Here is a 16,574-nt window from a genome sequence, read left to right on the forward strand (position 1 = left end):
CTGCTGCGGATTCGCAGCCAAATCTGCAACATGTGCACATACCCTTCCTCTGCCTGTGCCAGCGCTCTATTCTCTTTCTCTGCCTGTGCCAACGCTCTGCATGCACCTGAGTTTTGTACAGGCCACAATATGTTTTGCGCTGTACACAAGAAATGGCCGTCAGTGTCAGTAAAACTTCAAGGAAATCTATCAGCAGAATTCACATTCCAATCTGCCTGCATTAGCGGACCTGATGAGGCTGGTGAACTGACTGCAAATCCATGTCTGGTTGGCTGGATAATCCTGCATGAAGGTTTCGCTGCCTGAATCTCCGCTGGGCGTTTTCTGAGCGCTAGTCGGGTTGTGAAATTCTCATCTTATAAGGTCCCAGGATTATACAATCATTCCTACAAGCCGTGCACCAACCGGAGGAGCACAGGCGGGAGCGCTGAGTAATTACAGGGGGTGGGAGGGTGAATGCACAGGTTACACAGCCTGGAGCTGTAATACTCCTATGTCATGGGGAGCGCTGCTCCTGCAGCTGTACATTCTATCATCCCACAAGGGAGAGACGGATGTGAACTACAGCTCTGGAAAGTAATACAGCAGGTAGCTCAGGATCAGTAATGAAATGTTATAATTCTGTATGGAGGCCTATGTGGTGCCTATAATACTGTATGGAAGACTATGCGGTGCCCGTAATACTGTATGGAGGACTATACAGTGCCCATAATACTGTATGGAGGACTATGTGGTGCCCATAATTCTGTATGGAGGACTATGTGGTGCCCATAATTCTGTATGGAGGACTATGTGGTGCCCGTAATACTGCATGGAGGACTATGTAGTGCCCATAATACTGTATGGAGGACTATGTGGTGCCCATAATTCTGTATGGAGGACTATGTGGTGCCCGTAATTCCGTATGGAGGACTATGTGGTGCCCGTAATACTGCATGGAGGACTATGTAGTGCCCATAATACTGCATGGAGGACTATGTGGTGCCCATAATTTTGTATGGAGGACTATGTGGTGCCCGTAATACTGTATGGAGGACTATGTAGTGCCCATAATAGCGTATGGAGGACTATGTGGTGTCCATATTTCGGGATGGAGGCCTATGTGGTGCCCATAATTCTGTATGGAGAACTACATGGTGTCTCATAAATCTGTATGGAGGACTATGTGGTGCCCATAATTTTGTATGGAGAGATACGTGGTGTCCCATAATTCTGTATGGAGGCCTACGTGGTGTCCCATAATTCTGTATGGAGGACTACATGGTGTCCCATAATTCTGTATGGAGGACTACATGGTGTCCCATAATTCTGTATGGAGGACTATGTGGTGCCCATAATTTTGTTTGGAGAGATACGTGGTGCCCATAATTCTGTATGAAGGACTATGCGGTGCCCATAATACTGTATGTAGGGATATGTGGTGTACTGTATGCTATGCCAGGCCTGCCATTGCCATTAATGATCCCTCTTCTGGATTCTTCTGTTTGGTTCTTGTATGTGCGGTGATGGCGCTGACATCCTTGTGTTCAGACATCTTTTCTCCAAGTCACTAAATTAAAATGTCCACTATTGTACGGCGAGGGGTTCCGTCAGTCCCCGCAGCTAATCGCACGGGTACCGGGAGGCTTTCGCCGCTAAGACCGGCAGGCAGCAACGCTGCCTGGCTGGTCCGGGCGAATTTTAGCCCCCCCCTGCAGATCCGAACGCTTCGATTGGCTGGGCTGTGTAGCATCTACCATGGAACGCTTGTTGGGAAAAAGTGATCACTATACCCCCTACGTCAATCCTTGGGGGTGTAGATTCCAAAATGGGGTCACTTTTTAACTTCAAAGTAACACAGGTCAGATTTGCAAAAAAATGGCCTGGGCATTAAGGTGAAAACAGGCATGCGGCCCTAAAGGATTAAATGAATCGTAGTGCGGAAAGATCTGCAGCATATGAACATCGGTGCAGCTTTTAGTAGAATTAGGATGCTGAAATGATGCAGATTTGGCGTGGGATATACGGCAAAAGAACCCATGGTGTAATTCTGCGGTCTCAAAGCCTAAATGTTGAGTTGTACATTACTGTAGGTGGGCCCCTAAAATTCATTCCCTTGGTGGGCCCTACACACCCCAGTCCGACCCTGGGAGGAGCTGATGATCCACAGTGTCGAATGCTGCAGAGAGAGCCAAGAGAATTAGCATGGAGTAATGACCATTTGATTTAGCTATTAGTAGATCATTAGAGACTTTAGTGAGGGCAGTTTCAGTAGAGTGTAAAGAGCGGAAACCGGATTGGAGAGGGTCGAAAAGAGAGTTATCAAAGAGATAGCGGATAAGACGGGAGTGGACCAGGCGTTCCAGGAGTTTAGAGATGAAGGGAAGATTAGAGACAGGTCTATAGTTAGCGGCACAGTTTTGGTCGAGGGATGTTTTTTGTTTTTTTTTTTAAGTAGTGGATGTATGATGGCATGCTTAAATGAATCATCATACACTTGATGTCAGTACTTGTTAGAGTACTTGTCAGTCACTGATCCTTGGAGAAAAAATAAATTCCTTATTTGAGTCCTTCCAATGAGCTAGAAAGGGTCTTAGAGTGTCAAGAAGCACTTTAACGAGATGGATCAGGGAGGCCATTGCATTAGCTTATACTTCAAGTGGCAAGACAGCACTAGAAGGTCTGAGGGGTCACTCCGCACAGGCCATGGCAGCCTCCTGGGCAGAGAGATCGGAGGTCTCGATCGAGCAGATATGTAAGGCAGCTTCTTCAACCTTTAAAGGGGTTGTCTGGGCTTTTCACAATCTCAGTGCATATCTGGGCTGCAGAATGCTGACAATAAGTAATTTACCTTCTGTGGCCAGTTTGCAGGGTTTGCTAGATATCATCTCTTGCTTGTAAGAAAAACGTCCAGGGGGGGTGTGTTCTGGCATTGAAATGAGAACTGGTCGTTTCCTCCTCAATAGTTTCACTTTCCATAGAACACTGTTCAGCGTGTGTCTGGGGGAGCAGCAGCTGGGTGGTTCTGCTCTCTGCACTGAGGCTGCTAGAGGAGGAGGATTTGTTACTGTGTGAGGAGGGCTTGTTCATGTGGTCGGGGAGGGCCTGTTGCTATGGAGGGTGGGGTTGTTGCTATAGAGGGCATGTCTTTAGTAGAGTAGGAGGAAACGACCAGTTCTCATTTCAATGCCAGAACGCCCCCCCCCCCCCCTGGACGTTTTTCTTACAAGCAAGAGATGATATCTTGGAAACCCTGCAAACTGGCCACAGAAGGTAAATTACTCATTGTCAGCATTCTGCAGCCCAGATATGCACTGAGATTATGTTAAAAGCCCGGACAACCCCTTAAATAAACATTATAGGCTGGATATGGGTGCCTCTGTCAATCTCCTATTTGGAATAAGGGTACTTCTGCTTTAGTTTTTGTAACACATAATCCCTTAAAAAATATAGATTTTATTGAATATATATTGAAAAACACCACCCAGTGTATTAGACAAAAACGTGTTTAAAAAAAACAAGTATAAATACATAGACTAATATTAAACAGAAAAGTAACCTAAGGGTCCCTGATTAAATCCTATATGATCACTGCCTGACTGTGGAGGTTGGCACCCTACAAACAACGATAATTTGGCACCCCCACTCAGCGATGACTGTCCCAATCTTTCCTTAGCAAGCCATGTACTAAAACAGGTGGGAAAACATAGTTTTTGAAAGAGATGAATTATTGATATTCAAAGTAATGAAGCTACATGACAAAATTAGTTTTTCATGTTTGTATGTATAACCAGGAATTAAACCCTAAGGTATACTAAAAAAATGATACTTAAAAGATATTTAAGGCTATGTGCACACGTTGCGGATTCTGATGTGTTTCCGCAGTGTTTTTGGCCCTGCGGAAACGCAGTCGTTCGGCAGACATGGTACAGTACCATGTTAGCCTATGGCATTTCAAATCCGCTGCGTTTTTTTCCCGCGCGGTTTTGCTGCGGTTTACAAACCGCAGCATGTCAATTGTTTGTGCAGATTCCGCAGCGGTTTCACACCTTTAATATAGTAGAGGTGTGAAACCGCAGGGCAAAACCGCAGGTCACTTTACCTGCGGTTTTACCTGCGGATCCACGCAGAAAAACCCGCAGGTGAATCCGCAGCGTGTGCATATAGCCTTAAGGCCCTTTTACATTTAGCGATGCACCAGCGATCCCGACCACGATACGACCCGGTCAGGATCGCTAGTGCATCGCTAAATGATCGCTAGTGAGCTGCCACACAGGCAGATCTCACAGCGACATAGCAGCGATCTAGCGGACGATACTTACCTTTCAGACGCGGCGATCCTGACGTCTTCCCGCCCGCCTCCACACGTCGCTCGTCGGCGCCAGCAGGAAGCGCCCAACAAGAAATGGAGCCAGCCGATCTCGCGCGATCAGCGATGGACAGCGGGGGAGCCAGTCGGAGGTAAGTATCACACATAGCGATATCGCTATAACGTCACAAAATCGGTGACGTTATAGCGATATTGCTAGCGATATCAGTATGTGTAATACCCCCTTTACAGATAGTATGTCCCTCTATTTAAAGCAACCCCAGGTATAGTGTCCTTGTGGAACAAAACACCACCCTTCCATGAGAACAAAAGCACATTAAAGTACAATAAATATACAACCCAACGATAGAGTGTGTAACCTAGTGCACAAGATAACCACAGATAAACAGATAAGGTATGTACAACAAATGGAAGGAGTAAAGAAGGGGGGGGGGGGGGGGGACTTATCCCATGTAGGAGATCTCAACGGGTTTCTCCGTCCATATGGTTCATCAGGAGGCCCGATAGGCAGGGCTGTGGAGTTGGTAAGCCAAACCTGCGACTCCGACTCCTTAATTTCCCTTACACCGACTCCCACATATATTGCTTATATTTAAGTGAAAAATTTATTGTAGTACAATGTGAACACCAGACATTTGATCATTTCTATGATCCAATAATCAAGATGTTTAGGTAGAACATAATATCTATTTATTGGAATACAACTTTAGATCACAAAAAACTGTAATAAATTGTAAATATGTAATACACTGTATAATATCGATTACATATATACAGTACAGACCAAAAGTTTGGACACACCTTCTCATTCAAAAAGTTCTTTATTTTCATGACTATGAAAATTGTAGATTCACTCTGAAGGCATCAAAACTATGAATTACATGTGGAATTATATAATTAACAAAAAAGCGTGAAACAACTGAAAACATGTCTTATATTCTAGTTTCTTCAAAGTAGCCACCGTTTGCTTTGATTACTGCTTTGCACACTCTTGGCATTCTCTTGATGAGCTTCAAGAGGTGGTCACCGGAAATGGTCTTCCAACAGCCTTGAAGGAGTTTCCAGAGATGCTTAGCACTTGTTGGCCCTTTTGCCTTCACTCTGCGGGGTCCAGCTCACCCCAAACCATCTCGATTGGGTTCAGGTCTGGTGACTGTGGAGGCCAGGTCATCTGGTGTAGCTCCCCATCTCTCTCCTTCTTGGTCAAATAGCCCTTACACAGCCTGGAGGTGTGTTTGGGGTCATTGTTCTGTTGAAAAATAAATGATGGTCCAACTAAACACAAACTGGATGGAATAGCATGCCGCTGCAAGATGCTGTGGTAGCCATGCTGGTTCAGTATGCCTTCAGTTTTGAATAAATCCCCAACAGTATCACCAGCAATGCACCCCCACACTATCACACCTCCTCCTCCATGCTTCACGGTGGGAAGCAGGCACGTAGAGTCCATCCGTTCACCTTTTCTGCGTCGCACAAAGACATGGTGGTTGGAACCAAAGATCTCAAATTTGGACTCATCAGACCAAAGCACAGATTTCCACTGGTCTAATGTCCATTCCTTGTGTTCTTTAGCCCAAACAAGTCTCTTCTGCTTGTTGCCTGTCCTTAGCAGTGGTTTCCTAGCAGCTATTTTACCATAAAGGCCTGCTGCACAAAGTCTCCTCTTAACAGTTGTTGTAGAGATGTGTCTGCTGCTAGAACTCTGTGTGGCATTGACCTGGTCTCTAATCTGAGCTGCTGTTAACCTGCGATTTCTGAGGCTGGTGACTAGGATGAACTTATCCTCCGCAGCAGAGGTGACTCTTGGTCTTCCTTTCCTGGGGCGGTCCTCATGAGAACCAGTTTCTTTGTAGCGCTTGATGGTTTTTGCCACTGCACTTGGGGACACTTTCAAAGTTTTCCCAATTTTTCGAACTGACTGACCTACATTTCTTAAAGTAATGATGGCCACTCGTTTTTCTTTACTTAGCTGCATTTTTCTTGCCATAATACAAATTCTAACAGTCTATTCAGTAGGACTATCACCTGTGTATCCACGAGACTTCAGCACAACAAAACTAATGGTCCCAACCCCATTTATAAGGCAAAAAATCCCACTTATTAAACCTGACAGGGCACACCTGTGAAGTGAAAACCATTTTCGGTGACTACCTCTTGAAGCTCATCAAGAGAATGCCAAGAGTGTGCAAAGCAGTAATCAAAGCAAAAGGTGGCTACTTTGAAGAACCTAGAATATAAGACATATTTTCAGTTGTTTCACACTTTTTTGCTAATTATATAATTCCACATGTGTTAATTCACAGTCTTTATGCCTTCAGAGTGAATCTACAATTTTCAGAGTCATGAAAATAAAGAAAACTCTTTGAATGAGAAGGTGTTTCCAAACTTTTGGTCTGTACTGTGTATTATATATATATATATATATATACACACACACACATATACACACACACACACACACACACACACACACACACATACACTATGACTTATCTCAGCTAAGACAAAGCCTAGATCCTCAGGCTACATTCACACTATGGGCGTAGCCAGGATCAAACCTGGGGGGGCAGAATCTCATACTGTTCCGCAGAATTTCACACTGCACACCTCAGCTGCTGTAGAACCTCATACTGCACACCCCTACACTTGAAAATAAAGCCTGCACGTTAAGAAGATGTGGTGATGAATGAAGTCTATTTATTCCAACTATCAATTGTTGTTGATGTGATACTGAAGACGAGCAATGCCTGTCCTGGGCGTCCTTTTGGGCAGCTATGAGGTGTCCCTGACTGGTGCTAAAAAAAAAAAAGGAGTGTTTGTGTGCTATCCGGCTTTCATTCTTTTTGGTACAGATATGATATGGATACAGATATGGATAAATGGATATATAGATAGAGCAGATTTCTAATCTGCTTTTGCTATTGAAAACATTATCTATGAGCTCAAAAACCTTTCAGGTGATGCGGTTTTTTCAAAAGCTGATCTGCTTTTGCAACTGAAAAACATATCCTCAGAAAACGCAGGAAAAACACTGTGTGTGAATGTAGCCTTAGATCAGGAATAGAACAGTCATTTATAGGACATTTCATAACTTTCCCAAATTCCTATGAAAAAATATACAGCACATTCTGCACTGAACTACTGTACCCAATTTATTATATATTTTAGGAGTCGGAGTCGGTCCATTTTATACCGAATCCAACTCAGACTCCGACTCCACCAAATTGAGCACTGACTCCGACTCCACAGCCCTGCCGATAGGAACCTGGCTATGCCAGATATACTAGGTGCTCCAATAGAAAAAGCTTACCCAAACAGCCTATGTTAAGGGGATTTAAATACCTCACTAGAAAACCAAGGGGCCAATCAACAAAATGAATCATACACCCACCTGTTAGAAACATGTTGCAAAATACTGGGTCTCTTTGTCCGCATATCAGTGGCATTCCGCCATATTGATGTGGTTCAAAATAAGCACATGGCCATATCAACATAAACAAGGAGCGGCCGGGTAGCCATATATGCTTGCAATATACTGCACCAAAGTGCGGAGCCCAGAGATACTGTAGTTTGGATGGCCGGCATACCACGCCAGATTGCATTTCAGAGTGGAACGCACAGGAAGCAAACTACAAGTACTTCCTGTACTGTCCTTCCTACTTCAGCTGTAGTCCCTCCCTAAAATTCTAACCTCTCTAATTCTCTTGTGGTGCTGTCATGGGAAACTTACTAAAGTCTTAGGTTACTTACTAGTAACGGTATTTTTCGGAGCCCATGAAAGCACCGTTATATTCCCTCCCTTCATGTGTGGGTGAGAACTTCCACTTGTACGTATTCATGTTTGTGAAATCATCTTGTGTTAGGTGTATTGTATGTTTCTGCCATTAACCATGGGAGCTGCTCTTGTGCTCTGTAATCCAACTGATACGTGTGAGAAGTGCCGCCCTTTTAAGTCTGCAGATTTCCTGTCCTTCAAAGGTGAATCCCCTCTCTCGCCGTGCTGTCATGGGCTCCGAAAAATACAGTTATTGGTAAGTAACAAAGACTTTTATATTCATTTACTAGAGCGATCTTTACGTTCCCTGGTTTTTCTTTAGACTAGCGTCTGTCATGGTAGTGCAGCATGTGAATAATGACTGGACGTGGGTGAGCACCTGGTTGGAGGGGTCTGCTGGATACCCGGTGCGCTCCTTCAATTGCAAAAACTGACAAGAGTGCCTCTTTCATATGGTGTTTTACAACCACTTTTCAAAAAATCCCACAGGATCCTTACCTTCCATTTTTTGGGGGAACCCCCACCAGCCTTATACTATTTCTGGGCATCCTGTTTCCTAAATAGTCTTTTATCCAACAGTAGGGAAATGTTCTGCACAGTTACCTTAACATTTCTAATGATTTGAGGCATTTTATCCTCCATGCATCCAACCCTCTCCTCCATTCTTTCATTTACTGTATAGAGGTTTTGTTTAATACAGTGAATATCCTTCTTCATGCTACCAATTTGTTCACTAATTGTTGCTAGGGTAGTGTTAGACAAGGACACTGCTGCAAATATATCTCTTTTAGTTGGCTGATTGACATCATCCTGTGAGGGAGTACATAGCACAGACTTGCTCCCTCTGGCCTGCAGGGGTGATCTTTCCTCACATGCTGTGAGTGTGCTATGTTCCTCATTGCTATTGTGAGCATTCTCCAAGCCTGATTGTACCTCAAGCTGCAGGGGAGTCACAGAGATCTTTGCAAAACATTCTAGTCTTGCAGCAGCATCTGCTGCTGTCCCAGGCTAGAGTACCTTTTGTCGGCGCCATTTTGGAGAAGTCATCTTCCCTCAGCCGGGTCTCCTCTCCCACTTTCCTACTGCATGTCATGATTTATCTCCTCAGCGATGTCCCTGGAGCACAGACCGCAGTTAGGGGAGACACATTGGTCAGTTCTGGGCTGTAGGAGTGAGTCTAAGGCTGGAGTCACACTAACCTGCTCAAAATACGGTCAGTATTTTACATGCGTAATACGGATGACAGACCCCTAAACAGTGCTCCGTATGTCATCCGTAATCAAGGTGTGGTCTCGTATTTTGCGCATGTCAGCATCCGTATGTAATCCGTATGGCATCCGTATGGTGAGATTTTCTCGCAGGCTTGCAAAATGGACGTATAATGGAGCCCTATGACAGTTTTAATAAAGAAATGAAAGAATAGATATACACACATAGAAAGAATACATATTATATATATATATATATGCAATGTGTCTATATCTATTCTTTCATTTCTTTATTAAAACTGTCAGTGTGAGTTTACTGTATAGCGCACTGAATTGCCGGCTTTGCTAAAAGACACCTGGTGCGTATTTCTCGCAAGTCACACGTGTGGTCCGTGTGTAATCCGTATTTTTTGCGCACCCATAGACTTGCACTGGCGTACTACGGGCGTAGTACGCTAACAATCGCAGCATGCTGCGAGTGGCACGGAGCGTAGGATACTGAGGAGAAATATACGCCTGTTGCGAGTGACCCCATAGAAAATCATTTGTCCGTGTCTAATGCGTGCTTTTTGCGCCTCTCACTCTCCCGTATTCCTCGCCAGTGTGACCCCGGCCTAAAGCCAAATAACTGTGGATCTTTCAGGATGGAAAACAGGAGCTATGTAAAACACTTCTTGCTGTGCAGGCCACACCCTCCTTTGGTGCCATTTTTACCCATTTCCCCTTGTGAAAATGTAAAATCTTGGGCTATAACAAAATTTTATTACATCTAAATCAGGGGTCTCAAACTCGGCAGAGTAAACGGACCGCACATAAAAAAAATTTAAGCTAGCGGGCCGCATTCCTTTCAAACTTAATACAGTCTCAATTGATAGCGGTATCTAAGCAGTTAAACGGCCGCGATCGGTGCTAATACCGATCATGGCTGTTCAAATAGGTAGTCAGCTGCGATGTACAGCTTACCTCAGCGGATGATAGTGTCGGCTCTGCATGTGAGCCTGCGCTATCATCTCGCTGTACGCGCACAGCCACAGTCTCCTGCAAAATACAGCAGTGGGGGAAAAGTCACACCTCCGCTCTGCGAGCTGGCGTGATGTCATTACACAGCGCCAGAGGGATGTCATCACGCAGGACCACAGCCACTACGGAGTGGCGCACTCCTCCTCTCTTCTAGCGTGAGCAGTGGTGTAACTATAAAGTTATGGGCCCTGGTGCGAACTTTCAAATGGGGTCCTCCCCATGCCAAAATACACGCACATCTCCGCTCAGCACACCTCGTACACGTGGCTCCATACACCTCGTACACACGCGGCTCCGCTCCGTACACCTCGTACACACACGGCTCCGCTCCATACACCTCGTACACACACGGCTCCGCTCCGTACACCTCGTACACACACGGCTCCGCTCCGTACACCTCGTACACACACGGCACGAAATTTCCATCTCCAAAAAGCTTGTCGGCAGAGGGAAGCATGAAAGTGCTCTAGAATTTCCTGGTAGAAGACTGCGCTGATTTTGGTCTTGATAAAACACAGTGGACCTACACCCACTGATGAAATGGCTCCCCCAAAACATTACTGATTGTGGAAACCTCACACTAGATTTCAAGCAGCTTGGATTGTGGCCTCTCCACTCTTCCTCCAGACTCTGGGACCTTGATTTCCAAATGAAATGCAAAATTTACTTTCATCTTAAAACACCTTGGACCACTGAGCATTAGTCCAGTTCTTTTCTCCTTGGCCCAGGTAAGCCGCTTTTGGCATTGTCTATTGGTCACGAGTGGCTTAACACAAGGAATGCGACCCTTGTAGCCCATGTCCTGGATACATCTGTGTGTGGTGGCTCTTAAAGCAATGACTCAAGCAGCAGCCCACTACTTGTGAATCTAATTTAAAATTTAAACATTAATTCTTTACATTTTTTCAACTACTGGGAAAAAAATTGCTTTGATGGCACCTTCCCTTTAAGACTACTAAGGTAGATATCACTTATCAATATATCAGATTTAATCTCTACAGCATCTAATATGAAGGGCCTTATTTCCTTCATTTACAGGATAGTATTACCCTTATATCTAGATAAGCAACCCATGTTGGTCAGATCAAATTGGGAAGAGGATGTTGGCCCCATATCTGAAGAACAATGGAATGAAATACTAGAAACAACACCTATACTATCTCTGAGTCCCAAATTTTCCATATCCACAGGGTATATAAGACACCTTATATATTGTTTAAAATTGGGTCTCGGACTGAAGAATCATGTCCGAGATGAGGTATGAATGGGGCCCAGCTGATGCATATGCTATTGGAATGTGTTCATATATTTAGACCACTACTGGGTGGGGGTGCACTCCCTGATTTAAGGGGTAGTCCGGATACACATACAACTTGATCCTAGGGTGTGCATACTGGGCCTTTTGGGGGGTGGGGGTAGACTCAAGATCCCCTGTGACTATCGCCTTTCTGAGAATCCTGTTGCTGGTCAGGATATTACCATTGCACTTGTTAAACCGTAATCCCGCAACATTGGAGGAACTGAAAGCTAAAAATTAATAATACCATATGACTAGAGAGAGGTAATTACAATAAAGGAACTTTGGGAGACAAAAGAACCAAATCAAAGAAGAACTGGTTTTATTTATTTTTTTATGCTATTCCTTGTGTGGAATAAGTGATTAGGCGACTTTATTCTTCGGGTTGGTGCGATTACAGCGATACCAGATTTATATAGAGTTTTTATATTTTTCTGCTGTCACGCACTAAGAGATGCTTTTTTTTTGGCAAAAACTAGTCTTTGCATCGCTAGATTTTGAAAGATATAATTTTTCCATATTTCGCCCGACAGAATCATGTGAAGTTTTTTTGCAGGAAGAGTTGCCGTTTTTATTAGTACCATTTTCTGGCACATGACTTCTTGATCGTTTTCTATTCCGATTTTTGGGAAGCAGGATGAAATATTTGTTTATTTTTAAAGAATAGTTCCTATGAGTAAATGACAGAATTACTCTATGTAAAAGCGAATGTGAACATCTCATTGCAATCGGATTGCATTCACATGTAAATCGGATGTCTTTAGGACGCTTGGTGAAAAAACGCACTGTACTTGCAAGAAAATCTCACGCGTCCCACTTTTCTGGACCGATAGCAGACAGTTTTATTTATTTTACGGTGATTGGTATCCGTCCTTACCTTGTATGCTGTTCCTCGTAAATAAGACCCCTAGATCAGCAGGAATGGAGTCAAAGCCACTGCTGCCCACAACATATACCCCGTTGTCTGCAGCCTGCCTGTCATACTTCATTTGTATGGATTCAAGAAACTGGGAAGAAAACCGGACAGTGTAATTATTACAAAGGAATGTCACAATAGGACGAAAAGGCCAAAAGATAAGCAAATATCAAGATAATAGAGCCATATGTATACAATGGCAAACAGTATGATCTATATACACACATGCATTGCATTTAGTTGTGATTTATACCCATATATATTAACAATAATTTAAAAGTTTGCTTTGAATGCTGATAGATGGTATTACATAAAGGGAACCCGGCAGGTCCCCATACCCGCTAACCCACCAGCATTAGACTATATGTTGCTAAATACCCTGCTTAACCTGCCATTTACAGTGTTTAATAACTAGACCCATGTTTAAAAAATAAAAAAGGCTTTCTAAACTGCCTTCCCCACTTCTGGACATGCGCAGTGCACCTCTCAACCCAGAAAGGTTACACCAAGCTTCAAAGGAGCAATGGTGTGTGCGAAAATAGGGATTAGACCTACCGGTAATTATGTTTCCTGGCGACCATCCTGATAGCACCATGGAGGTAGTCCTCCTCCTCCTTACAGGGACAGGAAGCACAAGAGGTTAAAAGGCCCCTCCCCACCTTTATTCCCTGTTTTAACAAGTGCCACACCATGGATGATGCAACTTGACACATTTATTTATACAATATCATATTTCAGCATATGACATCAGAGAGGGAACTAACCGTGCTGTAAGGATGGAATCCTGGAAACAGAATTACTGGTAGGTCTTATCCCTATTTTCCAGGACATCCCTCCTGACAGCACCATGGAGAATACCAAAGTACCTCCTTAGGGTGGGATTACTGCCTGGAGAACCTTCCTCCCGAAGGCAGTCTGTTGGTTAGATAATACATCTAATTTGTAGTGTCTACAAAATGTGTCTTGCCTGGACCAAGGTGCGGCCTTACAGATTTGGTCTACTGATGCCCCCGCCCTCTCAGCCCAAGAGGTTGAGACCGCTCTCGTTGAATGAGCTTACAAGCCTTCCAGGAGACTAATGCCCTGTGAGTGATAGGCTGAAAAAGTTATAGATGTAATCCATCGAGCAATGGTGGCCTTAGAGGCCTTCTTCCCCCTATTTCTCCATCCAAATAGAACGAGCAAGTTATGGTCCTGCCTCCAATCACGAGTGGCTTCAATGTAATCGAGGACAGTCTGTCTGACATCTAATGAGTCACTGTGATTCACACTGTAGGAATTGAGAAAGCACAAATAGGGTCTTATCTGATAGGGTACAGACAATATTATACTTCCACTCACGCGAAACGCGTTGGACTATGAATAAATCTGCAATTCTTTTATGAACGAATGAATCTGTGTCATGTCTAGCAGTGCAGTAAATCCACAAAAAGCTCCATTAATCTGAATGACATCTAATGAGCATAGGGCCCGCTCTTTCTCATTTGAGGAGTTTTTGCTGAACGAGGGCAGGACGATTTCCTGGTTCAAATTCTGACAGGAGGCGATTACTGGCACAAACGCGGGGTCTACTTTTAGGATTATGCAGTCATCCCAAGCGCGTAGATATGGGTCCCGAATTGACAACGCATGGTTTTCGCCTATACGTTTTGCTGTGGTAATGGTGATTAAAAACGCAGTTTTCACGGTTCGGAGAGAAATGGACATGTCTCTCCCCAGGACGAAAGGGTCTGAGCATAGAGATTTGAGGACCAAGTTAAGCTTCCAGGGGGGAACCGACCGCCTAATTGTGGGGCACAGATGCTGTATTTCCCTGACAAACCTTATTACCCATGGATGAGAGGCCAGAGAATAATCAAAAAAGGTACATAAGGCTGATATTTGGACCTTTAGAGTACTGGGTCTAAGCCCCTTATTAAAGCCCGCTTGGAGAAAATCTAAGACCCTTGGGATATCTGATTTACCTGCCGTCAAGTCGGACCTGCCACCCTCCAGACAAAACCTTCCAGATTTTGTAATAAATCGCAGAAGTAACTGGTTTTCTGCTAGCCTGAATTGTGGTTATGGCCTGGTCAGACAGCCGCCGAGCTCTCAGGATGTCCTGCTCAGGATCCACGCCAACAGATGAAGTCTTTCTGGATCTGGATTTAACACCGGACCCTGGTGGACGAGATCCTCCCTCTGCGGAAGCAGCAATGGACCATCTACTGCCATGAATCGCAACAACGGAAACCATCTCCTCTTCGGCCAGAAGGGGGCAATCAGGAGTACCCTCGCCCGATCTTCCTGTGTTTTCCTGAGTACCGCTGGAATGAGCACTATTGGGGGAAAAGCATAGGAGAGGGATCATCCCCAACTTTGACTCAGTGCATCTACACCCTCCAGGTTGTCTGAAGGGTAGAGAGAATAAAATCTGTCTGTCTTCGCGTTCTTTCTGGTCGCAAATAAATCTGCGGTCTGCCCCAGTGACGACAGAGATATTGGAACACTTCTTCGTTTAATTCCCAATCTGTTACACAGATCTCCCATCTACTTAGGTAGTCTGCCAATACGTTTTGGGATCCCTCGAGATGGACTGCCGTTATTGACAGGACAGTCTTCTCCTCCCAGGAGAAAATCAGGCTTGCCAGATCCTTGAGCATACAATGTCTTGTCCCTCCTTGGTGGCACAGAAAGGATTCCGCTGTCATGTTCTCTGATAGGATCTTAACATGCGGACCTTGTAGACGAGCCTGGCTCCATTTTAGGGCATCCCATGCTGCATAGAGTTCTCTGAAATTTGAAGACCTTAACTGTATGTCTGCCGGCCATTCTCCCTGGAGGATTCTCCCTTCCAGGTGTGCTCCCCATCCTCGCTTGCTGGCATCTGTGGTAATTACTATGCCCGGGGAAGAGATCCAAGGAATGCCCACCTTCAGATTCCTCGGACGAATCCACCATATCAGAGACTTTCTTCTCCTGGGGGATAAAGGTATTCTCTTGTCGAGGGAGGGTTGATGTCGGTCCCAAACTGACAGGATCTTCTTCTGTAGGGACCTTGAATGAAATTCTGCCCAGCGGACACATGGGATACATCAGGCCCAAGACCTGCATTGTGGACCTGATGGACACTCGCCCTTTCATGAGTTCCTTTACTCTGCTGCACACAGATTACTGTCTTTTTAGGGGTAGAAAAGATGTTCTGAACCTGGAATCCAGCAAGACAACCAAAAAAATCTTCCTTCTTTCTGGGGTTAAGTCTGATTTCTCCCTGTTTATGGTCCAGCAGAGGAATTCCATGATTGTTATGGTTATTCCCCTGTGTTGCCGGAGTTCCTCTGCCGAGCTTGCCACCAGGAAAAAAAACCTTCCAGATATGGCACGATGATGATGACCTGGTTTCTCATAAAGGCTACCACTTCTGCAACCAGCTTGGTAAAGACTTGGGGAACTGACGCCGGGCCAAATGGAAGGCACTGAAATTGAAATTGGCAGGTCTGCCCCCGCAGCCTCACCGCAAATTTCAGGTATATTTGGGATGATGAGTGGACAGGGACCTGATATGAGCTTTTCAGGTCAAGGGTGCACATTAAGGTGTCTTTGTCTATTAGGTGGACCGTGGATCTTATTGACTCCATCCTGAATCTTTTGTAGGTGACCCAGGTATTTAAGGGTTTTAGATTTATTATTGTGCGGGACTCGCCCGATGGCTTTATTATGGAGAACTGGGAAGAGTAGTGGCCCTCGCCTGTTTCTGCCAGGGGAACTGGGACTCTGACCGCCGTGTTGATTAGGCTGTTTAAGTCTGCCTCCCTTGGGGAGCTTGTTTTTACAACCAGAGGAGTAATGACTCTCTTGGGGAAGAAGGGAGGAAAACTCTCATATCCCTCTGATATGGTCCTTAATACCCACTGGTTCTGGGTAATCTGGGCCCAGTTTGCCTAAAAATGCCTGAGGCGCCCCCCGATCAAGATGGCGGCATTGCCTTCTTGATTTTGCGCCAGATCCAAACAGGGAATTTCTGCTTTTTTCACCTCTACTGTGGGTACTACCGTAGGGAATATGCTTAA

General features: G+C 44.8%; 1 protein-coding gene across 1 annotated transcript in view; it reads right to left on the bottom strand.

Annotated features, from left to right (window-relative positions):
- LOC141049024 (saccharopine dehydrogenase-like oxidoreductase) overlaps positions 1–16,574 on the bottom strand; it is a 187,525-nt gene that overhangs the window by 83,840 nt on the left and 87,111 nt on the right. Inside the window, exon 4 of the mRNA XM_073545125.1 lies at positions 12,487–12,616. Within this exon, the coding sequence (XP_073401226.1) occupies positions 12,487–12,616 (130 nt within the window). The remainder of the gene's footprint in view (positions 1–12,486; positions 12,617–16,574) is intronic.

Source organism: Dendrobates tinctorius, unplaced genomic scaffold, assembly GCF_039654945.1.
Source record: "Dendrobates tinctorius isolate UK_male_01 unplaced genomic scaffold, ASM3965494v1 ptg000140l, whole genome shotgun sequence".
In the NCBI taxonomy this organism is placed as follows: Eukaryota; Metazoa; Chordata; class Amphibia; order Anura; family Dendrobatidae; genus Dendrobates; species Dendrobates tinctorius.